Source organism: Phalacrocorax aristotelis, chromosome 1 (genome assembly GCF_949628215.1).
Source record: "Phalacrocorax aristotelis chromosome 1, bGulAri2.1, whole genome shotgun sequence".
Classification (NCBI taxonomy): domain Eukaryota; kingdom Metazoa; phylum Chordata; class Aves; order Suliformes; family Phalacrocoracidae; genus Phalacrocorax; species Phalacrocorax aristotelis.
In genome coordinates this window covers 38,569,696-38,596,071 of record NC_134276.1, presented here as the reverse complement: position 1 = coordinate 38,596,071, position 26,376 = coordinate 38,569,696, and the positions used below count along the sequence as shown (strand labels likewise).

General features: G+C 41.4%; 1 protein-coding gene across 1 annotated transcript in view; it reads right to left on the bottom strand.

Moving 5' to 3' along the window:
• TDRD3 (tudor domain containing 3) overlaps window positions 1-25,637 on the bottom strand; it is a 120,309-nt gene extending 94,672 nt beyond the window's left edge. The window contains exon 1 of the mRNA XM_075088058.1: window positions 25,389-25,637. Coding sequence (XP_074944159.1) covers window positions 25,389-25,429 — 41 coding nt within the window. The 5' untranslated portion in view covers window positions 25,430-25,637. The remainder of the gene's footprint in view (window positions 1-25,388) is intronic.
• Between the last annotated feature and the right edge of the window lie 739 nt (window positions 25,638-26,376).

Genomic DNA, 26,376 nt, shown 5'->3' with positions numbered 1-26,376 from the left:
CTACCTGAGACACCAACAGCTTCCAGCTCAGACGCATAACAGGCTCCCCTAAGCAGTGCGTCCTACCTGCCAGCCCTTAGTCTCCACGAGCATTAGGCACCTGCCTGTCCAGGTACCGTAACGGAGCCCCCACACCTACAGGACTTGGCACTCGGCTCATACGGGCACGCTGCCCTCTTCGCTTACCATGAAAAAGCCTCTGCCGCAGCTGCCATCCAAAAAAGAGCAGTAACAACGTTTCTCTGCCCCACAAGAGCAATAAAAGGAAAACTGAATTTGAGGTAGGAAGCATCCAGAGACAAAAAGTGGATATTTTGATGAGCAAATTTGGAGCCTTTTTAATCAACAACTAACTAAGTATTTGAAGCAACACGGTTGTCACACCTCATGTTCAGAAATACTGCAAAGATCAGACAAACACACAAAAACACGTTCCTTCCTCTGTTATCTTCATCCAAGTCCTCCAAGGAAAAGGCACAAGAAAAAGCACATTTACTTTATATACAGTGATTTATTACATCTGTTGCTGTAATTAAAAACATAATTAAAAAGCAAAAACAATTAATATTGTCTATCATGGCAAAAAAAAATAATCAATGGACTGTATTACACATCCATCTTAACTATGGCTAAACCCAGAAAACAAATACGCCTTTAAAAATGGCTCAGGTGAAAAAGGAACATTTTACGAACAACCACTGACCCTCTGAACTGGGCCTCCAGAACCAAAATGTGAAGGAAACGGCAGTAACTAATCCAAACATCCAAATCCTCAAAGGCACGCAGTGCAGAGCCTCAAAGACATGCAGTGATGGCCAACTTACACTTAAGAAATATATATATATCTCCACAGCTAGGAATGAGAAGAAACAATCTGCAACTGAACTAGTGCCATCTGAACAGTTCTGCACTGAGGGTCACTGAATCTCATCAGAGGATAAGCTGGGTATTTAAATCTGAACGAGTCTCTCTCTGCTCCATTTGTAATCACCACAGCAATTTATCTCTCTTATCTTGGACACCTAACTTAGAAAGAGATGAATGGCTTTCTGAAGGTAATTATTTCTGTAAATTTAATGGAGACTTAAGAGTAACTAGCTCAACACAGGCATCTACATTTCAGACAACTAAATTCGGACAGAGAAAAAAAACTTGTGTCTACCGTTGGAGCACAACTCCTAGACTATACATTCTTGACAACAGGCATCAACACAAGAGCTATACTGTCCAAAGCATAGGCTAAGATTTACCCAATATTTGCACGCAACTGCAAGATAGCCTTTCTATATGTCAGAAAACAACATAAAACCCCAACAAAATAGGCAGAATCATAACACTAGGGAAAAGAAAACTCTCTCCTCAGAAATAACAATTAAAAATATGTATATACGTAACCAAAATCTTCTGAGAAGCCAAAAAAATCCCCTAGTTTCCTGAATATTGCAGAAAAAGTCCTTCTCAGGAGGCACTATGCTTGTTCTTCCTACACTTTTCTCTAATAGGAAGACAGAAACAGCTACTACACAGTCAGTCTGGTAGAGGGCTCGCCCAAAGAGTTAACAAATCATTTTATCATCCTCTGATGATGACTGCACTTGTTGACTCACAAAAATTATATAGATTGATCCGGATGATTTCATGGAAACTGCCACTTCAAACACTGTTACTTTTCAACCTACAGCACCGATGGCTGCTGCAATAGATTTCGTAAGAGTGCCAAAGGGAGACAGCATAAGTTGGGATGGCTGAATGATGTCCCTTCTGGAAATCACTGCCTCCAAGCACACACAGCAGCGCAATTCTCACAGCCAACAGCACAGCTATAGCCATTAACTGCTTGCGTAGTCCAGTCTGGAATATTTTACCATCAGAAAGCAAGACATGACAAACGAATAATGAATGTAATTGTAATACCCCTGAACACCTGCTAATGCAGGTATCTATTTTCAGAAAAAAATTGCTATTATTCTTTCATTGAAGGGACACCAAACTAAATTTCTACTTTGTGCACCTCAAATTTACCACAGGTGGTATGCAGCCAGTTAAAAGTAGCAATAATGCAAAAATCCTAAATTCTCTACTCTGTTTCATCCTATGAGCATCAGGGGGAAAAAAAAAAAAAACTTCCATCTTGCAGTGCCTCTCACCATTTTCTCCAGTTGATTTTATAACCGTACCTTCACACGTACATAAAAAAAAATTCAGAAACAGAAGAATAAAGCTCTCAGTAACTTACCCAATGGGTTATATTGAATATCTACAGGTTGCTTTCAAAACCTATGTATTACTACACAAAAATTAGAGACATGCTAAGATTCCAAAGACAATACCAGAAGAAATAGAAAATACAAACATTAAAGGTCAACTGAAGTTTCATAAACAGTCTTTTTATGTGTATTTACACACACCATTTCAGGCACAGGCAATACCATAATACACAGTCATTCTTATTTTAGAATCACAGAAGGGTTTGGGTTGGAAGGGACCTTTAAAGATCATCTAGTCCAAACTCCCTACAGTGAGCAGGGACATCTTCAACTAGATCAGGTTGCTCAGAGCCCTGTCCAATCTGACTCGAATGTATCTACCACCTCTCTGGGTAACCTGTCCCAGTGTTGCCCCACCCTCATCGTAACAAATTTCTTCCTTACATCCAGTCTAAATCTACCCTCCTTTAGTTCAAAACCATTACCCCTTGTCCTGTCACAACAGGCCTTGCTAAAGTGGTTGCCCCCATCTTTCCTATAAGTCCCCTTTAAATACTGAAAGACTGCAATAAGGTCTCCCCCCAGCTTTCTCTTCTCCAGGCTGAACAACACCAATTCCCCCAGCCTGTCCTCGTAGGAGAGGTGCTCCAGCCCTCGGATCATTTCTGTGCCCTCCTCTGGACCCGCCTCAACAGGTCCATGTCCTTCCTGTGCTGAGGGCTCCAGAGCTGGATGCAGCACTCCAGGTGGGGTCTCACCAGAGCAGAGTAGAGGGGCAGAATCACCTCCCTTGACCTGCTGGCCATGCTGCTTCTGATGCAGCCCAGGATATGGCCGGTTTTCTGGGCTGCGAGTGCACCTTGTCATCTCATGTCCAGCTTTTCATCCACCAGTACCCCCATGTCCTTCTCCACATGGCTGCTCTCAATTCCTTCATCCCCCAGCCTGTACTGATATCAGGGGGTTGCCCTGGCCCAGGTGCAGGACCTTGCACTTGGCCTGATGAATCTCAAGACATTCTCAGAGGCCCACCTCTCCAGCTTGTCTAGGCCTCCCTGGATGACATCCCATCCCTCAGGCATGTCAACTGCACTGCTCAGCATGGTGTTGCCTGCAAACTCGCTGAGGGTGCACTAGATCCTGCTGTCTATGTCACTAACGAAGATACTAAAGGGTATGGCCCCAGGATGGACCCCTGAGGGATGCATCTCATATGTTCAGGTTCCTCAGGTGGTCATGAACCTGATCTTGCCTTTGCTCCCCCAGCCCCCATCTTGCAGTCCATCCACTGGAGAGGTACGGGAAGGAAGGCTGCCAGTGAAGTCTAAGGCAAAAAAGTTAAGTACCTCAGCCCTCTCCTCATCTGTTGTTACCAGTTTGCCAGTCTTGCTCACCAGGGGGGGTAACACTTTATTTGACCTTCCTTTTCTGGCTGATGTACCTGTAGAAGCTCTTATTATTCTTTGCATCCCTTGCCAATTTCAACTCCAGCTGCGTTTGGGCCTTCCTGACCAAGTCCTTACACAACCAGGCAACATCACTATACTCTTCCGAGGATACCTGTCCCTGCTTCCTCTGCCTGTGCATTTCCTTCTTGCTCTTTAGTTTGACCAGCAGGTCTCGACTCATGCGTGCCAATATCTCGCCTTCCTTTCCTGATTTCTTACACATGGGGATTGAGAGCTTTTGCACTTTACATGAAGTGTCCTTAAAGACCTGACAGCTCTGTTCTGCTCCTTTGTCCCTGAGGGCAATTTCCCAGGATGTCCTATGGAAGTTTGCTTTCCTAAAATTCAGGGTCCTGACTTCACTCTTTGCCTGACCCATATCCCCCAAGACTATGAACTCCACCAGTGCATGATCACTGCAACCCAGGCTGCATCCAATCTTGCATCACCAATTAGCTCACTTGTGTTGGTGACCATCAGGTCCAGAATCACATCCCTTCTGGTAGTGCTGTCTATTATCTGGCTTAAGAAGTTACCCTCAATGCATTCCAGGACTCTCCTGGATTGCCTACAGCTCACCATGCTACTTTTCTAGCAGATGTCGGAGTGGGTGAAGTCGCCCAGCACACTAAGAGCCTGCAAGCATGATGCCTCCTGTAGCTGGAGGCGGCTTCATCCACAGGCTCCCTTCGATCAGGCAGCCTGTAGAAGACACCAACCACAAGGTTCCCTTTGTTACCTTGGTCTCTAATTCTTACCCATAAACTTTCAAGCTGCTTGTGGTTATTCTTCAGAGACAGCTCTTCACACTCTATCCAATTCTTGATGTAGAGGGCAATGCCTCCACCCCTCTTCCCTCTCCTGTCCCTTCTGAACAGCCTGTAGCCACCAACAGCCACGATCCAGTCATGCGATTCGTCCCACAAAGTTTCAGTAATTGGCAACTAGGTTGTCACTTTCTACAGCACAGCAGCTTCCAGCTCCTCTTGTTTATTGCCCATGCTGCATAACATTTGTGTAGAGGCACTTCAGCTGGGCTGTCATCTTGTCACCTTCTTAGAGGAACACACCTTCTCCCTGTTCCTCTGAGGTCTTTCACCAGTGTCCCTCTCTTGGCTCCTATTACCTCAGGAGCCCGTGGCTCATTTCCTTAAGATTTCAAGTGTGCTGCAGTGTAGCCAGTACATCACAGAGCAACAGGCTGAGGGCCATCACTAGCACCCCAGCCCTCTAACCTTGATGTGTTGTCCTTCACCTTGTCTCAGGCAAGCCCGATATTAACCCCCTCCCCCTTCAAGGCTAGTTTCAATCTCTGTCAATGAGCCCTGCAAGCTCACGAGCAAAGACCCCCTTTCCCCTCTGAGAAATGGGAATCCCATGACACTCCAGCAAGCCTGGTGCTGTGTCGACCATCCCATTATCAAAAAAAAACAAAACTGTGGTGATGACACCAGCCACAGAGCCATGCGTTAGACTGGGTGCATCTGTTCCTTCCAGTGTCGCTGCTCACAACTGGAAGAAGAAAAGAAAAATTAGCCTGTGCTCCAGAGTCCCTTACTAGCCATCCCAAGGCCCTGAAGTCACTTTTGATTGCCCTTGGACTACGTGTGGCAGCTTCATCACCTCCCACGTGGAAGAGCAGTAATGGGTAATAGTCTGAGGGCTGTACCGGGCTAGGAACTTTCCTAGTGACGTCCTTAACCCAGGCCTTGAGGAGGTAGAAGACTTCCCTGAGAGGAGGTTCTGTCCAGCATATTGCACCCTCTGTTCCCCTCAGAAGGGAGTCGCCTACAACTATAACTCGTCTTCTCTTCCTCATGGAGGTGTCTTTGATACACCGGTGTAGGCCTTTCCAACCTTGGTGATACCTCTGGTGTAGATGGACTGTCATCCACATCATCCATTGACTGGTCTTCTACATCCACAGCCTCATACCTGTTGTACAGAGACACCTGGGAAGGCAAGGTGGGCAAGAAGGTGTTCGTCTGCTGCCTTCAGCGGGGCCTTGCCTCCATTCACTCCTTCCCTTTAAGCTACTGCCTTCAGCCTGGCACGGGGAGGATACAGGATCCCCTTTCTGACCTTGGCAACACCTTTTCAATAGCAATAATTTGCAGTCCACACTAAATACAAAATTACACCACGCTTAACTTTTTTTTTTGTTATTGTTGTTAGCATATCATCTTTCGAGAATCCAAGTGAACAATATGACATAATTAAACCTGCCTTCACAGGCTTCTGTAAGGTGTGATGACATTATGTTCCTTTCACCATATGGAATTAAGCAGTTAGATTTTAATGAAAAGCAACAAAAAGACAATCATTAACTTTTCGTGCCCCGCTCGAAACAACCATATTTCTTTTTGTCTGCATAGTTAGCATTTTCATACAAGTTTAGAGGTGTGCACTGAATGTGATAGTCATAAGCTCCGCACTTCTGAAAATCCTCACTCCAGCTTTGCTCATCACTCTGGTTCCGTCCCGAGCCAGAATTCCTACCATTTTACTTCTCAGCCTTCTGTATCTGATGCAAAGCAGCCTTCTCTTAATCACTGTCCAAAAATAAGGACATCTTCAGTGAAGAGTTACAGAAAGACTCAACAACATCTGCAGGGAAGCAGGTAAAGACTACTTGGTAAGTATGCTCAGACAATGCAACTTGGCATCTGGCTTTCCATTCTTCTATTCTGGCAACATGTATTTTATTAATGTTATGATGTCCGATATACATGCTACAGAACTTCCTCATGACCTTAAAGGTTCAGAAATATTTCTGACACACCAGAGCTCTTTAATTCACACTGAACACAGGAAAATATTTTTATATAATTAAGAGATTAACTAAAAGGCATTTCCCTCTCCCCGCTCCATATTTCACTGACAAGCTCTAAATGCTTGCCTAAACAACAAAGTAAGGGCTTCTGTCTTGCTGTACACTCAGACTCACTTATCCCTTTATGGCCAACTATCTATATTGTCTTTACAGATTTACAGATCTAACTAATATCTGCTCAAAAATAAAATAATAGTAAAAAAAAAAAAATGTTCCTCATGAGATCATTTTCACATCCCTCTCCACAAACGTGACTGTCCCCATCTCTTTGGCATTACTGATAACTCCTTGAAAGATCAAGAGTCACTGCCTGCACTTGGCAAGACTATTACGCTATTTACTACTGAGAAGTTAAGAGAAGTTAATGGTTTGACCACTGAAAGAAAATATTGCTTTCAGGAAGGCTGGTCAAATAGACATATGACTCACAGTGCTGATCTCATGAAGTTGCTCTGCCCATATAAATTTGATCAGAGAACTCCCTTTTTACTCACAAACTCTTTCCTGAACGAGGTGTCATCTCCTTCTTCCACAGCCATCGCAAACCCTTTACTCTGCATTTTACCTAACCTCACGCAGGTAATCATACCCCCATATCTCCTCTGAAGTTTGACTGATGGATAGATACAATTCCTGATCTCCAGGCTAACAACTGTAATCACAAACTTCAGTGCGAAGTCTCACCTCACAATAAACTGTATAGTAACATGCACATCACAAAGTATTCTTAATATGAATTAAATTGATGCTTTTGGCTCTTAAGTCTGAAAATTTTAATGGGTCTGAATTAACTGAACTCCAGCCCCATGTTCTAGAGGCAACATGACGACATATCATTAAAACTTATACAACATTAAGTACAAGTGTATTCACAGCTCCACCTCTGATTACTAGTGAGGTAAGATGGCGTAATCTGTGAGCAAGCCATGGGGTGTAGGGGGTGTTGTACAAGGACTAAGACTTGAGGTGTTTGGCTCCAGCCATCAGCAGCATTTACACACTGCAGCTTCCCCTTAACCAAAAAAATCTCTTTAAACTGCTCATATAACTGAAAACTGCAAGCTTTGGTGCACAGAAATGCAAAGGACCCAGACAAAAAAGGGTGACAGAAGTAAAATATAAGGATGAAAAACCAAGCTAGGAAAAAAAGTGACAAAACAAGTAAACTTGTCTCTAGCTTTTTTTTTAATATCATGTCAACCGAGACCACTCAGTTTTCTGCAGTCTAATGTTCTATCAGCAGTATTCAGAAAGGATATCCAGAAAGAATGGAGCAACATGAAGTTTGTCTTTGTCATAAACAGGCAACCAGTATGATAGCCATTTTGTCAGATAACTTGCTACTTTTTTAAAATGCTTTTCTCCTCTTATTTTGTTTTTCCTCTTCTTGCTTCAGAGTTATTTGACTGGAGTTAATACGTTAGCAAATGTGGAAACACAGTTACAGGAGACCCATATTCTTGTTATCTATTCAGTATATTGTAGATTAATTGAAACTTAGAATTACCTGCAATTCTGTCATCCTTCATCAACACTCACCCCACCCCACCCAGCTACTTCAGGTTCTGCTTACCTTACAAGTTTCACAGTTAAATTCCAGTCTACTTCCATCTGAGGTACTAAAAGGTAAACACGTTAGTACACACCTGCCCTCAATCTCTGTCAGGTAAGGGAGGAGGTGGTAGCATGCAAAAGGATAAATAGAGAAGTTAAATTCACAACTTCTGCTTTCTGATTCCCAGGAGGATGAGAACAACATGACTATCTTAGAATTAGGACAAGTCATGGTGCCTCATCATAGAGTAAAAAAGGGGGAAAACTTAATATTTGAGAGCGACTCTTAGGACCATCAGCTCCCTCATTTTGAAGACATTGCCTCAAATCAAGATAAGGTGCACTGAAGCTTCCATCTTCTACGAAGAGAACCTACTTCAAAAATAACTTTCTTATGCTTTGCTGCATAATTGTCTGCCAATAACCATATACGCCCTATAAACTAAATTGTAAGAGAAGAATAACTCTCACAGCCATTATTTTGGACAAATTCTGATAAAATCCTTTCTGTACCTGTTGAAATATTCTCACAAGCCTCTCATGAAATGGTTACTTCTAGCCTGTCTTGAATGATGAGTTTAGATTCTGCTTCTAAAAATATGAAGGGATTAAAAACACTTTACAGCAGCTGCACATTTTCCTACCAAAGAATAACTGCAGTGGATAATTGTACAATGAATAACATTGTTGACAAAAATTAGAATTCAAATCATAGTACTGTGTGAACATTAGCATCTCTGTACAGTTTCAGTGCTAGGTATCTGAGCCTTTGTCAATTCCTTCTGTTGAAGTTGTTCCAAATGTTAAAATACACAAAGTGTGGGGGAACCAAACAAAAAAAAAAAAACCACCAGACTGACTCAACTAAGCCTAAGGGGTAATTTGCCTGAGATGCTGAGGCAACTCTACAGGAAGCTTGATTATTTATAAAACGTGGAATGGCACCAAAGATGAAAGACTATTCCACGACAGTGTATGCTACTGATTCACACACAAAGCACTCTCCCACAGGAGGCAGAATACATGGTTCAAATCCCCAGAGCCTGAGCTGGTATCCATTTCACCTGTGCTGAACCAGTCTAGCTGCTGAACTAACAAGCACAAGGAAGACGCTTTTGCCAAATTTCACTTCCCTCCTTTTGTATTCAAGATTTGGAAAAAGCAGACACTTCCCAGATTAAACAGATAAACCATTTCACATGAAGTCTAGTTTCTTCATTTTTGTTTTAGCAAACAAATCCAAAAGTTTTAAAAATGCAGTTGGATTCAATTACTCTTAGAAAACAATGATCATATATATTATGCAGTCTGTCCAGCAGCCCTGTCACACCAATGAATTCTAATCACGCAGTCCAATTTCAGCCAAATCTGACAGAGAAACAGAGGTCTCAAAGATGCTGAGTTCCCCTAAGTTTCAGAGGAATCAGCTGCTGGGTAGAAGCAAGACATACAAATTAGCAGTTGCATTGTGGAAAAGGGAAACAGAACTTGGCTGTCATCCATTTCGAGCAGCAGCAATCAACTGGTCAATTGAAGCACTCGCCCAGCTCCAAATCAGCCATAACACAAGCTGGTGCTTGCCAAACCGAGAGGGACATGAGAGGAAGCCAAATGCGTTCTGGGGTAGGACAGAGCACAAGGAAACGAAGGCACAACAGTACAAAGGCATTAGAGAGCACCAGGGGCACTGCAGCAGGCGGGCACGGGAGTCAAAGGGGAAAGTTTACAATAACAGGTTTAGTTTTAGGAGTGGAGGGCACAAGCCTGAACACGACCACACTTTTCAGATTTCCATAGCTCTCAAAAGCTTATTTTCAGCTTGTTTTTCATTTCATCAATAGAGTCAAGTAATCATACAATGCTATGACCCAAAACTAGACTACCTATTTTTTTTAGCGCAAGTTGCTTTAAGTTTGTGCCCTAATACTCTGATTAAGAAACAATGAAATCAAGCAATGTGTGTCACAACATTTAGTTAGTAATATTAAGCTAAACAGTACAGAGCAAAATATACATCTGCATTCTGCAGAAGAATATAATTCACAGTATATGATGGGGTCAGGACTCCAATAGATGCAGGCAGACAAGCAAGAACCAGCTGAGATAAGACACCTCAAGAAATAACCACCTCTCAGCTGAGTAGTAATTGATGACACTCTTCATCTGCCAAGTAGTAGAACAGGTATACAATCTTCACAAAGCATTATAAAGCTAAACCAAAGGCCATGCTCTTGCAATTTTGAAACTTGCATGTAATTTATCATGCATTGTATTCAGCTTAATAAGCTGTTAATTTTTGGGGGGAGGTAGGGAGTTGAATAACATTACATCTGCGTTACGTCAAATTTTCTCAGTCATTTGGTACTTTCCTCTATAATGACAGAGATTGAATGATATGTGTCTGCAAGGTATCTGCCTTCATCTTCCTCTTTCTCCTTGTCCTCATCAGATTCACTTCCTTTGCTAAACTCTCCCTCCTTTCAGTATCCTCTGTCTTCTGTTTGCCCTTCTTTATTTGACAGTAACAAAGCGGATCAAACACACAGAACACCTTTCTTTTGAAGATTAACTACACAGAGTAGGCTTCTTCACCATGAAAACGACCAAAGAAGGGATTTAACATATCTATGTTGTTGCAAGTGACGTTAAAAAGATAAAAAGGATTGGTTATTCACTGTCTCTAAATTAGCAAGTGGGAAATACAGCTAACTTAGGAAAAGGGCACTTCATAGAGCATGTAAAGCTGTTACTCACTATTCTGTGGCTGCTAAAATTTTACATAGCTTCAAAAAACAACTGTGCAGTTTCATGTACAAGAAATTCATCAAAAGTCTTAATAGAAAGGAAATGTCCAGCTGAGGAAATTGCTGAAAAAGCAACAGTTAATAGCTGGGGGAACATCCTAAGACATCAGCTCAGCATATTTGTCACACTCTCAGGCTTCTCTACAGACATCAGTTATTGGACTTGATTAGAGACACAGTACTGGGACAGAAACTTTGATTGACACAGCAAAGGACAGCAAAAGATCATCCACTGTAGAGACTGAGCACAGAAAGATGTGCATGGGGAACAGAACAATTTACATTTCTTGGATACGTAGCAAAGATAACTCAAAATACCACTTCCACATAATATGAAGAGATCTTTCACCTTTTGTGTTAGTCTCCTGTTCATAAATTTGAGAAATCGGAAATCTAAATAGCTGCCAGACCAAAAAAGGCATTCTAGTAATGGTTCACAGTAAGTACTTACTTTCCATATATCACATTTTCTATAATCAAGTAGTATATTAGTTTGTGCTAGCATAAGCATGCCAAAATTATATTAACTTAAACACTTTACAGTTTAAAAGAGATGCACAAATTTTCATCAAGAGAACTATAACAGAAATTATCTTCATTTGTTCTTTTGGGGAGGGAGGGTGCAGGACATGACATGCTAGTAAAAAATGAACTATGTAAGCAGCACCACCATAGCAGTTGCTTGGCCAAAAGGAACATCACGGAGCTCAAAGATAAGCACCAAGCTACGCGCCTTGCAACTGTTCAGGTCAGGAAGTGGCTGGACAAAAAGAAGCTCTGTGGGTTCATGGTGAAGAACAATTTGAACAGAAACCAGTGCGCCCGTACAGCAGTACAGATTAACGACATACGGGCCGCATTACCAAGACTGTAGCCAGCAAATCTAGAGACATGATTATTCCCCTCTTCCCAGCGCAAAGCCACGTCTAAAATACATTGTCCAGTTTCAGGGGTCCCCATTACAAGAGAAGGCCCACAAACTGAAGACAGGCCACTAAGATGTTTTGGGGGCTGGAGCCCATGTCATGGGAGAAGAAGCCGAGAGTGCCATTTGGTTGGTCAAGTTTGTTCAGCCTGAAGAAGAGCAGACCAAAGCAAGAACTCATTCCCCTGTCCCCAACCCCACCATCTGAAGGTGGTTTAAGGAGATAAAGCCAGTTCTGAGAGGTGTGGAGTGAAACGATGAAGTGCAAGAGATACAAGGTGAGACATGGAAAATCTCTACTGAACATGAGGGAGAGAAAAGTTTTCCCAAAGAGTGGCTAAGCACTGGAGGAGGCCACCTTGGAGATATTCAAAACTCAACTAAGACAAGGCCTTCAGCAAGCTGATCTAACTTTGGAGTTAGGCGTGCTTTGAGCAAGGGCTGGGACTAGGATGGCCTCTCCAGAAGTCGCCCAAGTGAACTTTTTTTAAACAATATTTTGCGTTTAAACAAAGCAAAACCTGGCATCTTTAGAAGAATTAGCTCTCAAAAATGCTTTCTCAAAGGAACGTTTTCTGCATTTTTTCCAGTAAGGATACTTAACAGTTGGCTTATTGAGACTGGAATACATAACATATAATATTCATACATATAAATAACAAAAGGCTATATCTTTAGTAGATCAAGTATAAATTTGATCATCTTTAATCACCTTATTTAGTTTATCAACTGTACTCATGAAGACAACTATTAATATTTCTCAATTCAAGCTGTTAAATCTCACTTTATTACCACACAGAAACATCACTGAACCATAAAACTAAAAAATGAAACTTGGAAACATTATTAATTGGTATTTTGTTAATAAAGCATGTCTTCCATATCAGTGTCAAAGACCTGGACTACTACTGCTTCAAGACATTTCCTATTAATTTCAGAAATACGAGAAGCTTAACATCCCCAGTGTCCGCTGACTCACAAAGCAAGATGCTAAGCAAATGCCTTCAGTTTTATTTGAAATATTTAAACCAGAATTTTATCACCAACAAAAAGTCCCCAATAACAACTGCTGTAATGGGTACTGTTCTTACAGAATTGGTTCTAGTGCCCTAACTAAAAAAAAAGTAACTTTTGAAGACACCCCACACGCATCCCTCGCTCCTACATATCAGAATTGACAAAACCAAACAATCAAAAAAAGAAGTTACAACCTGCTTAAAAGACAAGGATGAAAGATGAGTACTCATCACTGAAACAAAGAATATGTTATAACCAAAAATGCCAAGCAGAAAATTATTTTTTACAGCTGTAGTCATCGATGCTTAAAATACACACATCTCTACTACTATTATTGCATAATTTTTAACTCATCATAGCAAATTTTTCTGCTTAGGGAGAAATTATTTTAAAAACTGCAGAAGTGGCAGGTTTCTTTTTATTCTACTTTATGCTACAAATAGCCATTTCTACAGACCTTTAAAACTAGATTTATAACATATTTACAAAAAAAAGCACTCAAAGTAAGAAGCGTAAAGGCACGCACACTCGTGCAATGTAAAAGAACACACACTAAAATGTGTTTACGATTAATTTTAAAAGCTCTACAGCTACAGAGATTCATGTATTTCTAAAACTAAAAAATACTACCACATCTGTTGAAAAGCTTCCAAAAAGTATTTCCAAGTTGCAGTTCACCAGCTGCACATGAGCTGCAGAAGTCTCATTCAACTACTGACCCACAGACAGGTATAGCTCTGTAAAAAATAGGAAGGTGATCAGCCAAACTACTGCAAAACCACGTTAAGTATCCGTAAGCGCAGTCTGAACATGCAACCAGGAGCATACTTTTCCTGATAGTATTTTTTTATTAAAATACTTGTAGCTACAGCAGCAAAGTTTTACTAGAGCAAACACTTTTCAAAGTTTGTAAGAATTAAAAGACCAGTTTCCACAAGAGAAAACCTTCCTTGCACTTCACTGCTACTGCTACAAAAAAAGCACAAAAGAAACTCAAGACACCAAGTTATGTTCACTTCCCTATGGTTTACTTAAACATTCTTTGAAATAACAGGTAAAAATCAAGTGTCCAAGGAGTTCCTTCACTAATAGGCTTCATTTTCATATTCTTTGGTTTAATTAATATTTTCAATTTAGTATTTTTGCATTGCAGGCTCAGGAGGAGGAAGGATTTAAATTAAGTGCTCTAACACTCAAGAGACTCATCTAACCTCCCAGCCAGCCGATGTGTAACAGGAGAGCAAAACACGGTCTTTATTCTCCCTTTTTTTTGAATGATGCTCTAACTCAAGCTTTCACTTCCTTTCCTTCCTAAGTCAGTCACAAAAACATTTCATCTAAAAGAAAATTAATTTTTTCTGGTCAGCCAATAACTGGGGGGGGTGAGGTAGGAGGGTGGCCAAAGGAGGGGAGAAGTCAGTTATTACTGTTAGTGCATGATTAAAATTATGTTATTAATTTAAGAATGAAACAACAATGGAACACAGTAATTATTCTGCACAGAAAACAAACAAAAAATTACCAACTCAAACCTAAAGAAGAAACTGGAAAACATGTAAGAGTGGAATTCTGCAGTTATAAAGCACTAAGCTCATCTCTCTAGTGCTATAGCATGAAAAAAATATGATCACAGCTAGAATATAATAGCAATTATTGTTCTAGACTAAATTAAGCTTTTTCCATTTCTTCATGCTGTTATCATATGGCAACATGGTTAGGTCAGGAAATGAAATGTAAACTAAGAAAACAGAAGAGACAGTTAGAAATTACATGATTAGAAATAAGTTTCCTCTTCCCTTCTCTTCCCCATTTCCAGATTTAGAGAAAATGACATGGTGGTAAACCCTTAGCTGCATTGTCCAAGGAAATCTTCTTTCCATCTCAAAAACCATGCAATAGAGAATATTTTTGCCTAAGTGTCCAAGATCATAATGAGCATCCATCATTAATTTCTGTAACAGGTATCTATCAAAGTTGAAAATTTGGTGGATTAACAGAACTCAACACCTCAAGCATATAAAACACTCCAAGTTCTTGTTTCCTCATTTGCTCATTCCACAGGGATGGTCTCCAATTTAGCCAAGCCTTCAAAAGGAAATTCTGAAATGTATGCAAGAAAAGTTTCAGGCCAATTTGACAGTAAGAGACTTCATCAGCCATTAAAACAAAACAAAAAAATTAAAAGGTGTTACATACTTTATTTAATGACACAAAAATTATTTGAAATCATTATATACTATATGTTAAAAAACTATTTTAACTCTTAAACAAACCCAAGCTGGTTTAGCTTAAAAAATTAAGTGTGCACACTGATGTATCCACTTCTTTCATTCTCTGATTTTCATAGTTACAAACAAATTTTATATTATTTTGTATCAAAAATAGATAAAACATTTGAGACAGCACTCAAGTGAAAAGTTACAGGGGAACTGGGCAACTACTTGCCACAAGGCAGAACTCCAAGATGTTTCTTAGACTAGCTGAACGGCAACTCTCAAGTCTATCTATAATTACACATGTATTACACAGATGTATGTGTATGTTCCATCTGAATTAAAAAACACAACCCTGAAAAAGTTTTTAAAACCACAACTCATGACTCTGCTCATTATACAATCTGTTTTGAAAGATAAGCTGCTTGATGGATCATATTTTTTACATAAGGATCCTCTCAGCATTCCTGAGCAGCTCATTGCTTCAACACAAAATATGCCTCATTCAGGAATCACTACTCTGCAGTCAGAACCATACCCTTGAAAATCACCCACCTTCTCTTCAGCTCCTTTGCTGACTATATTCCCCCTCATGCTCTCCTCCAACTAACAGTTAAACGAAAACCTCAGCACTTACAAGTACTTTCAACTATAAAACAGAAAGCGTTCCTAGAAGGTGAAAAATATAATGCTTCATTAGTGTTATCAGTCGAAGTAGTAATCCAGAATTCAACATCTCTGCTTCGTGTTTAAACTGACTTGGACACAGGATCACAGTTTAACAAATAAAACAAGTACGTACTTGGAACCTCCTAGTAAACTTAACTGCCCTGATACCTTTTAAAGCCTCTCCCACTCCCACTGTACGATGACCCTAACAGTAATTACGGTAACATCAAACAAAAGAAAGAAGAGTAAATGTTCTTCCATAATAAATGGTAATATTTATTTCTAGCATTCTATCAAGCAATACTACATAACAAGATGATCTAGATGTTGAAAGTTGTATTTTCCCCATTCAGTGTACTGCCATCAATATCAGAGCTAAATAAATTATTTCATATCATCATAAAATGGGAAAATAATGTTATTAATGCACATGGTAAGGGTCCTGGATAGCATACACTTTTAACCCATGTTTTAATGGTATATCCTGATTTACATCTATGTAAGTATTTAAATACTGAGATAACACACCGTATTTTACAACAGTAAAAGAATGTAACAGAGTGAAACTTCAGCAGATTAAAAAAAATGATAACATGAGTCCCTACAGCTACTTAATAGAAGAGATTTAGTGATAAGTGCACACACTGTTATCTGGCAGTAATAGCTGCGATGCAAAAATGTCAAACTTTTCCAGGTAACACAGAGATGTGCCCAAGATAACCTCACTAACTCCAAACCTTGTTAAGATAAGCTTTCAGCAAGCGGAACTGCTGTAATAGAGCAGATGCTAGAAACAGCCCCCGCAGTCAGGAAAGCACTGGACAAGCGCTCCTCCTTGCTTTTCTTCGAGAAGATTTGCTACTCCATGATTCGTAACAGGCCACAGCAATTCAACATACAAAAGACACAGCGATGAGGAGGGTTTTCCTTCTTCATCTAATGAAATTCTTTTTTTTTTTTTTTTTCCTCAGATACAAGCTGTGAATACTGTTTCTCACTCACATTTCCCCAGGAAAACGTTGGCAGCCACCCTGAAGCGTTAAACTGAACACAAATATTCTAAGGCTGGGGCTGTGCCAAAGACAGAGCTGCCACACCACTGAGAGTATCTTGAAGCTGTCTAAACACACATGGCTTTTCCTCCTCTGGCTTTCTTCAACAGCTCTTTCGCAGACATGACACAGCACAAGAAGCTCCTAGCTGTTCCTGAAGCACTAGGAGACAAACAACAGAAAAGAAACAGCCAGTCTTGACCACGCTCCCCAGACAGCATGCTCTGTCAAAGAAGAGATTTCAGCAGTCTGTTCTCTGAGTCTTCACTTGCTGTCAGCTAACACCATCACTCCCACTTCTAATACCTATGCTACACTTCTCAAAGCAAGGGGTACAAAACGATGCCAATCCAAGAATGCCCATCATGCTTCCATTCATCGCTAGTCTTATTTAAACCAGTAACTTTTTTCCTTAAATGCGCAAAGCAGACCTCTCGAAGGTTGTACATCAGTCCTAGAGTTGTCCAGCCTTCCTAGATTCTGACACCTTATAACTATGCATTGCATTAAGTACGTAAAGCGTGTGATTAGAAACATTCACATACCGTTCATCCCCCAGAGAGCCCTTCCTTCTTTCTGTCAGCTGTATTAGAAATGTTGTTATTGGAATTAAATATCCTCATTTTGCTCTAAAGAAGTAAAAAATGTACTACTCCTAAAAGCAATTAACAAAACGCACAGCTTGGAGAATCAGTCTTAAATTTATTGTAATTATATTATGACCATCACAAAATAAGCAATCTGTTAAAACTTATATAGGATATAGGATCCAATACAGCATAAGATATTTAAGATCCAATGTTTCTAAGCATAATTCTATCCAAGCTAAGCTTCAGGACAGCTTCACACTTCTACATACTCCTACATGTCTTATGTACATTAAGTTGTATTCTATCCAGCAGTAACACTTATGTAAAATATGCACATATACAAACATACTGAATACCAGTTCGTTATCAGCATAAATGACAATAGCACCTCACTCCAAAATCACCAGCTTGCTGCTCAGGGATTCAGGGTCTGGGGAGTGTGAGCACACAGAGACTGAAGAGATAAAAAGCCCATGTGACTCAAGAGTCACATAACATGATTTCAGAATGCAAAGTCTTTGCAAAGGGCTTTCTCCTGAGACCTGGTTCATCTATATCCAAATGCCTCAAATTTCTGCTTTCTAGAAGGTACAGGCTTTCTGACTAATAATTTAAATCTCCAGGAACACACACATGTAAGATACACCTGCTTTTACTTTTGCTCAAACTATAAGAGATAATGACCATCAGGAAAATGTAGAATTCCTAAACACAGCGCTGCTTTTAACAACTCACTCTTCCATTGGGAAGTTCATTTGGGTTTGTTGGAAAAGGCAAATAATAATCAAGCATGCTGCTATTCCATCCTGCCCATGTCCTTTTCTCAAATACCTACCAAAATCACCTTTTTACGTCCTCTGCTTACGGTATACTTAGAAGCAAAATTTGTGGGAGGGAAGAGGTAAATCAGCCCAAAGTGCTCAATCACAATCATGTAACAAGCTCCACCCATTCACCTTGTTTAGGTGATGATCAGTTCACCAACAGAAAAATTGATAGAAATTATTATGAAACTCAGCAGACACCTCCATCTCAGAGATAATATGCACTGTTCAATACAAAATTGGTCAGAGGACACAGGGTCAAAAAGAGGCAGGAAGGAAACTATTACGTCACTGAGTCAGACACATTAAGTGACACTTGTCCTAATAAGAATTTGCCTAAAAAAGACAGCAAAGCCTATGAATTATAAGGCTAAGGAAATAATTTCTGAAACAAGACTAAACACATTCAAAATCTCCTAAGATGCCAAAAAGGAGAATAGCTATGGAAAGCCTACACACTCCTACAGAACTTACTGATTGGAAAGAATCAACCTGAGACACACTATATCACGAAAAGTAAAGCCACTGAAAAGGTGGGTGTTAAAAAAAAGGTAACAATTTAAAGGACTTTCAGCTTTAGATATGTTGCAAACAGACTAAGCTTTTTTCCTTCTCTCTTTCTTTTTTTTTTTCCTTTGTTGAGTAAAGGGTTCAGAGTAACAACAGCTTCACTCCAAGTTGCAACAATTCTATAAATCAAGGACCTCTTATGCTAGTGCTTCAGCTTCCTAGCAGATTATTCAGAGAAACCAGCAGGTGAAGTCTGTGTCCCCAAAGATGATGCATAAATCAATCTGAGATCTGGCATAACAAGATGAGAGACAGTCTCTCCCAGCAGCTAATGAAAACCTGGAGGCTGAGTTGCAGTAAGGCAGAGGAAATCACAGCTGAGACTGAGTGCATAGGGGACTGTCACACTTGCTGTCTTTTCTCTCTGTCCTGTTTCCAACAGTCCTGTTCTTTCCCTCCAAATTCCCACTCCGTCTTCCCCCACCTCCAATCAAGAGGAGAAAATCCTTTCTGCAGCAGAACTACAGCATGAAGACACTTACCTACAACTTAAAAATAGGAACATAAATGGTGCTTTTACTTATGCAGTCTCGGTCTATCTAGCAGAGTTCCCTTTTTACAAGGGTGGCCAGAGGCAGATGATTCAGGTAAAGAATGTAAAACACTGCAAATACGTAGAAATATCTGGAATAATTCTTAGCTTTCAGCCATTATAGAGCTGGTACTCCAACTCCACTGTAAAGGTCAGTATTCAGTGCATCTATCCCTACCTGACTTTGTCTAATTACAATTCTCACCCACTTACATTTTTCTGCTCCACAATATCATGTGGCAATTAAGTTCCACAATTTAATTACACATTGCTTGAAAAGCTACTTTAGTTTTCATCAGGTAGCAGGTTTAATTCACTGGGTGGTCTAATTCTTGTCTTAAAAAAATAGCTATTCTTTATTTTTAATCATCATTTCTGTATGATCTATGGATTTTATAGACCTCCATCACCTCTCCTCTTATTGTTTTGTTTTCCAGACTAAAGATCTATATCTTCCCAGCACAGAGGATCTTCCACACCCCTCATCCACTTTTTCAAGGTCTATGAAACCTTTGCAGTGCCAGGGTAATTACATCAATGCACACTGATAATGACATGGACACACCACTGATATACATAATGACCTAACAATTATTATATTCTTTGTGACCAATTCCCAACACCTTCCAACCACTGCCTTTTCCTGAGTAAGTCACATTAGCGAATTTAGAGCTCAATACTGTGTAGACAGGGTTGCATTATTTTCCCCTGCATGAGCATCATTTGGCATTCACCAAAACTGAACTACATTTGTATGTGGGAGCACTGGGCAATGGTACCGTAAGATTTTGATGCAACTACCCAATCAGTTGAGACTTTACCAACACTCATGTATCAACAAACTCTATGGTGCCACAACACTATCATTCCTTAAGACTATTTTTTAATACGATGAACCCCTAGACCCCAACAGAAATCTACTAGTAATGTTTTTCCATCATGAAACAATCACCGATTTATCTACTTTCTCGTCTTTTAACCAACTGTACTAATCCACAGGATTATGCTTCATCCTTGGCAAATAAGGATTTGGTTGCAGACTTTGGCCAAATACTCTACCCATTTTTAAACCAGCCTGCTACTAGCTTTGGTAACTGCTCTCTAATTCTAGTGTTGCTGCATTCAGTGAGCAATAATCTTGCAGGATTTGGTAAGAGTTCTACCTCTGTCTTATGTACTACCTGCAGATTACATAAACCTCACAAAGTTCTCTCCCTTCAGTTTTCTTTTTTGCAGATTGAGGGTTTCAAACACTTTAGTCCCCTATTCCTTCCATCTCCTTATTTTACCTATCCTTCTTTGCACCTTTTTGACTATTAATTATAGCCCTAAATCAGTTTCTTGAAAATTTTGGGATGATTCCATATGATACCAGTAATTTGTTACCACCCAGCATCTTTTTTTTTTTTTTTAAATTTAAAAGCAGTACCTGTATTAGTTTCTTGGGATTGTTTCCCTTAATGGAAGGTAAAACATTGGACCTTTTCTGCTCCTCCAGAGTGAAAATGACACAAAGAATTCAGGTTCTAACTACCCGCTACCCATTATTTGTGATCCATCAAAAATGCAAAATGACCAGACCACCTGGTAAGGGAAACACCTGACCAATCAAAAGATACGATGTGGCATTTTGTTCTGCACTGGCACTTTGAGATTTCACGGTACCAACCAAACTTCACAAAGTGACGTACGTCACAAAAAGGAATGTCAAGAACCCCAAAACAGATGCATCTGTCCTGTGAATCACTGTGTTATCCCTGTGTCTAAGGAACATCTTGTATCCAGCCTGGGCTTGCTCCATATGCAGGGACCAATTTCAGCTGAGCTTTCCAAAGATGTTTCCGTGGAACAGCTGAAGAACATGCAGGAAAAGCAGACCATCTTGCAGGATCCCGGAACTGACTACTTGCCAAATTCCTGCTGCACTCTTAGAAAGAGGTGTTAGATTCACCCCTGTGAGCACTTCCCTGCATTTGCAGGCATGCGCCTGCTTTTGCTTTAGAACTTGGATCACATCACATGATTAGTCCTACAAGAAAACAAGTTTGAAGAGACCAAGCTTAAATCTAATGTTATCCAGCATGCAGTGCATTGCTTGCTGAAAGAGCTAAAATTCAGTTTTAAAGTTTGGTATATACTAATGATATAGTTTTCACTTACAAAGTACATAAAACCAAAATTACATTGATATAAGGGTCTTCTCATGAATTGCTAAGGAGTATTCTTTGTTTCCAAACAACCAGTACAATTCCAGTTCCTCTTCATCTCTGGGAATAGCTTCATAGTCGTAACACTGTTTACATAATCTTCAAAATATGTGAAGCTTTACAAGACTGTATATTTTTGCTGTAGACTTACTAATTTTTATGGCACCACACACTGCAATAAAAAAAATTGCACTACTTAACAAGGAACTCACATGTACATTTAGCTGCATTAAGAAATTCTTTATTCATGCAGTGTGCATGTCTTGCTTTCCCACATTCAGAGATCAGTCACCACACCCAAGATCTGTGGGACCACAGGCTAAACCCACTGCAGCACACGACATATCATTCATTTTTAACAATGTATAGGCATTTCTATGTAATAAATTCCCAAGTTCTATAAAGATCCAGGATGCTGAAGAGGTCCTGGCTTGTTATATTCCCTTGTGAAATGCTACCTGGAAGACTTACAAAACAAACAAAAAATTCTGTTGCAAGCCAGTAAGAAATGTTCCACAATTCATTGCTTACATAAGGAGGATGTATCCTGCAGTCCTTCTGATTTCACTCTGAGTACGAAAATTGGATTCAATAACTCAGGTTCCATTAAGGTCTGTATTTTAATGGGAACACTGGAAAATTGGTTCCAAAAGTCACGAACGTAACTGTAACAATACAAAAAGGTAAATCCCTCTGCTCCTTAGCCTCCCTGCTCATAAGAGTCTGGTAATTAAATAAAAAGTTACCATAGGCCTTCCATTCCAAGACAATACCTTTTTCACTGCAACGTAATACAAAAGCACCTTATCTCATCTCTAAAGTGAGAGCCAATATCGCATTCCAAGGTACAGTGCAGTGCGCATTGAAAAGAACTAGCCTCAAAAAATGCATACTTTTAAAAACACCTGTGAGGACTTCTCTTCAGAAAAACTACAATTCTGCATACAAACTACAGGGGGTTTTACTGATTTTCATGAAAAAACAACACTGAAAAAAAAAGAATATTAAAAGAAAGAGATTCTTCACTTTAGCTACCACTGTTACATTTACTAGGTAGGGCAACTTCATCTTTCAAAAGCTGATAAAAACAAAATTGATATACTGAAACAAGCTTAAAAGGCAAACATTACAAATTTCCAGGTAATTTTATAACAGATGGCTCTCTTACAATACCTAGTTGGAAAAAAAATATACGTGTTACTACTATATTAACTATACCATTACTGCTTTACTTGAAAAATAACTTTGTATTCAGAATCAAAAAAAAAAACTAATTGCAAAAATTCACATAAACTAGTATCTACACTAACTCTTCTTACCTTTAAAGATTTAAGAAACTTACAGTAAAATCCAATCAGTACAGGCAGTATCTTACAAAGTAGCAGATTTGCAACTATGGGAGAACAGCACTTTCGTACTTGGCTTGAAATGCCAAGTGGTGCTTCTGCAGTTTAAGTGGGGACAGATTTTAATGCAGAAACTCAGCTTCATTTTTGTACTAGAAAACATACCATTTTGACAAGAGGTGACAGCAACAGCAGCAACCAATTTGGTACAGAACATGATTTAACAACCAGTGTAGTCAAACGTAGTCAGAAATATACTACATTAAATACCACTGAAGGCTTACTCATACGTGTGTTAAATAACTTTAAGATCTACTAACAATATGAGAAAAGTCATAAGAGCAGCAGCAAAACAATAAAAAAACCCTAGACATCTATGCTTTTAAAAGTGCATGAACACTTAACTAAACAAGATTTCTGAAACATTATTTCTTTTTCCACTCTGCCTCACATTCCTCAAAAGTATATGCACTTGCTCCCCCTCTTTCCTCTTTCACACCACCCTTCCCAACACAACTAGGTCAAGGCATAATTCCAGTGGACCTGACCATTAGCCCACTACTTGCCTGATGATCTTTCAGTCTCTGGCTCTGCCTCACACCCTGCAGTATTGCAAGAATAACAAGTTTATAGCCGTTCAAGAGTATATGCCCCCAAGGAGAGAGTCAAACACTGCGGAATAACAGATCATTTCAGAGGCGCCTTGTATTTGTACTGCCAAAATCTGAAAGCCACTTACCAATGGCACTCATTCAACTGACTAAGTAGTAAAACAACTAAGAATTGAACACTGTAATAAAATTTTGAAAAGGCAATAGAAAGCAAGAAAAGAAAACTATAAACACCACTTTTATGGAAAGCTTTCTCCTTTTCAGAAAGGTGTAAGTGTGGAAGAGGAGGGGTGTGAGTTTCGAGTTACAGTCAAAACTTGCCTTTAAATATGCTCACGTTATGAAAATTATCATAGTTATGATTCTTTCAATTCACTGATAACCAGAATCACAGGATCGTGCACTCTAGAATCACTCAGAACAGCATTTCTGAGACATATCGTATGCTTATCTAGAAGCAGACCTAAAGACACTGATTTTCTCAATTTGGTTGGCATTATCACAAAGGAACGCTGTAAAAGCTAGGCAAACATGGTTTAACCAGATGATCAAAAGAGGTTTTTATCCCACTGCATTTAGCATTGGTGCAGCCTCACCTGGAGCACTGTGTGCAGTTCTGGGCCCCACAATTTCAGAAGGATGTTAAAGGCATTCGAATGTGTCCAGAGGAGGGCTGGAAGGCATGTCCTGTGAGGAGTGGCCAAGGACTTTGGGTTTGTGTAGTTTGGAGAAAAGGAGGCTGAGGGGTGACCTCATTGCTCTCCACAGCTTCCTGAGGAGGGGAAGGGGAGAGGGAGGCACTGATCTCTTCTCCCTGGTATCCAGTGACAGGACATGTGGGAATGGTTCAGAGCTGCACCAGGGGAGGTTCAGACTGGACATCAGGAAGCATTTCTTTACTGAGAGGGTGGTCAAACACTGGAACAGGCTTCCTAGCGAGGTGGTCGATGCCCCAAGCCTGTTGGTGTGTAAGAGGCATTTGGATAATGACCTTAATAACATGCTTTAGCTCTTGGTCAGCCCTGAACTGGTCTTGCAGTTGGACTGGATGGCTGTTGTAGGTCCCTTTCAACTGGAATGGTCTATTCTACTATAAACCATATGATATCTGACATATTACAACTCAGCTGTACATGAGATCACAATCCACGAGAACCAGTAAGTTAAACAGCAGAATATAAATATCCCCAAAATGCCACTGGAAATAAAAACTTCTAGTAATTTGAGCAGTTTTTCTCAAAGTAAGTTGTGTTTTGGTAGTTAGCACTGAGCTGTTGTTTTGGTGAAAGACTTGTAAGTAGTTAAGGAAAAAAGACTAAGTGTTGACTAATAATCAAATTACTTTGATCAATTAAAAAAAAAAAATCAACTGCCAGACAACAGTGAAAAGAACACCTCTAAGCTAGCAAACGAGACGTGGAGTTTGCACTAGGTATTTGAAAAGCACAACTCGCTGAAACACGTTGCTCCAAAACAGACACGGTGCACCCAACGATCCGGAGGGCTGAGCAGGAAACACGAATCCCTGGGTTCAAGCCTCACGTGTGTATTTACCCTACTTTTATCTCCACTTTTCCCATCTTATCTTCCTTGTTGAAAGGGAGCGCAGCGTACTTAAACACAATAAAACTCTTGGCAGGCTCCGGGCCTCCTTGCGGAGACCCGCTGGCGGCAGGCCCCGGGGGAGGAAAGGCAGGCCGGCACGCTGCAGCCCGGCCTCCCCCGGGCCCCGCCGCCGCTCAGGCCCGCCGGCCCCCGGGGACGGAGGCTCACGGCACCCCCTTCCCACGGACACGCCGACCGGCCCCAGCCCGGAGCTCGGTGTGTCGGGGTGTCCCTCACCACTGCACACGCAAAAAGAGGAGAACCCCCAAACGCCGCGCCGCTGCTCGGGGTGACCCGCAGAGCCGCGCCTGTCCCCGGGAGCGGCGGTCGGGCCCCGGCGGCAGAGCAGGCCGCGGTGCGGCCCGGGACGCCCCCACTTACCAGCCCGACTGGGAGAGCGCCGCCCTCGTCCTGTCGGCCATGGCGCCTCCCGTCGCCGCTCGCCCACGGAACGCCGGGCCGGGCCGGGCCGGGCCGGGGCGGCGCCGCCAGGCACTGCGGGAGTCCCGGCGCTGGGAGGAGGGAAGTGCGGCCCGTCCGTTCCCCCGCCCCTCAGCCCTCTCCGGGCGCTGGGCCCGGCCGGCTCGCCGGCGGGGGGAGGGAGGGGAGCGGAGGGAAGGAAGGGGCGGAGGCAGCGCAGGGAGAGACGAACAAAGCCCGCGACCGGCTGCTACGGGCATGAGGGAGGCGGTGGGGGCGGGGGTCCCGCTACCGGGCGGGAAGTCACCGCCGCCATGGTGGAGAAGGGAAGGAGTGAGGACGGGGGAGGAGGCACCGCCGTGGGGCTGCGAGGCGGGAGAGTGGGGGTACTGCCTTCCTTCCCGCTCGCCTGCCTCAGGCCAGTCCGCCAGGCCTTAGCCTCGCGCAACCCTCCGAGGGGCCTCCGCCGCCCGGGAGCGCTGGTGGTGGCCGGCGGGCCGCCTCCTGGTAGTAGCCGGAAGAGCTTATTTTAAACGTATTTCATCTATAAATAATATTGTTGCTAATAACACCGTGTGGGAAAAGAGTCTCTTCGATGCCCACAGAGCTAGTGTTGGGGACGAGAAGGGCTTTAGCACTTAAGGGTGACAAGACGTAAAAGGCTGTTCCTGTGTTTCTTTAATTTTATGTGGGTTTTTTTTTATATCTTGCCCGAGAATGCTGGGCACTGACATGAATATTCCCGTTTGTGATCTGGCTTTTTAATGGGAATTACCCTTCAAAAGAATGGTGCTATTTCATTATTGCTGTTGTAGCTGCCCGGTTACCGCCGGCGCCATTAGCGGGCAGGGCGGGAGTGCTGCCCTCGCCTTCCCTCCGTGCTCCAGTGGTCGGAGAAGCTGCCAGAAGATGAACGTGAGCGGGTCAGGAGTTAAGAAAATGCCTGTCT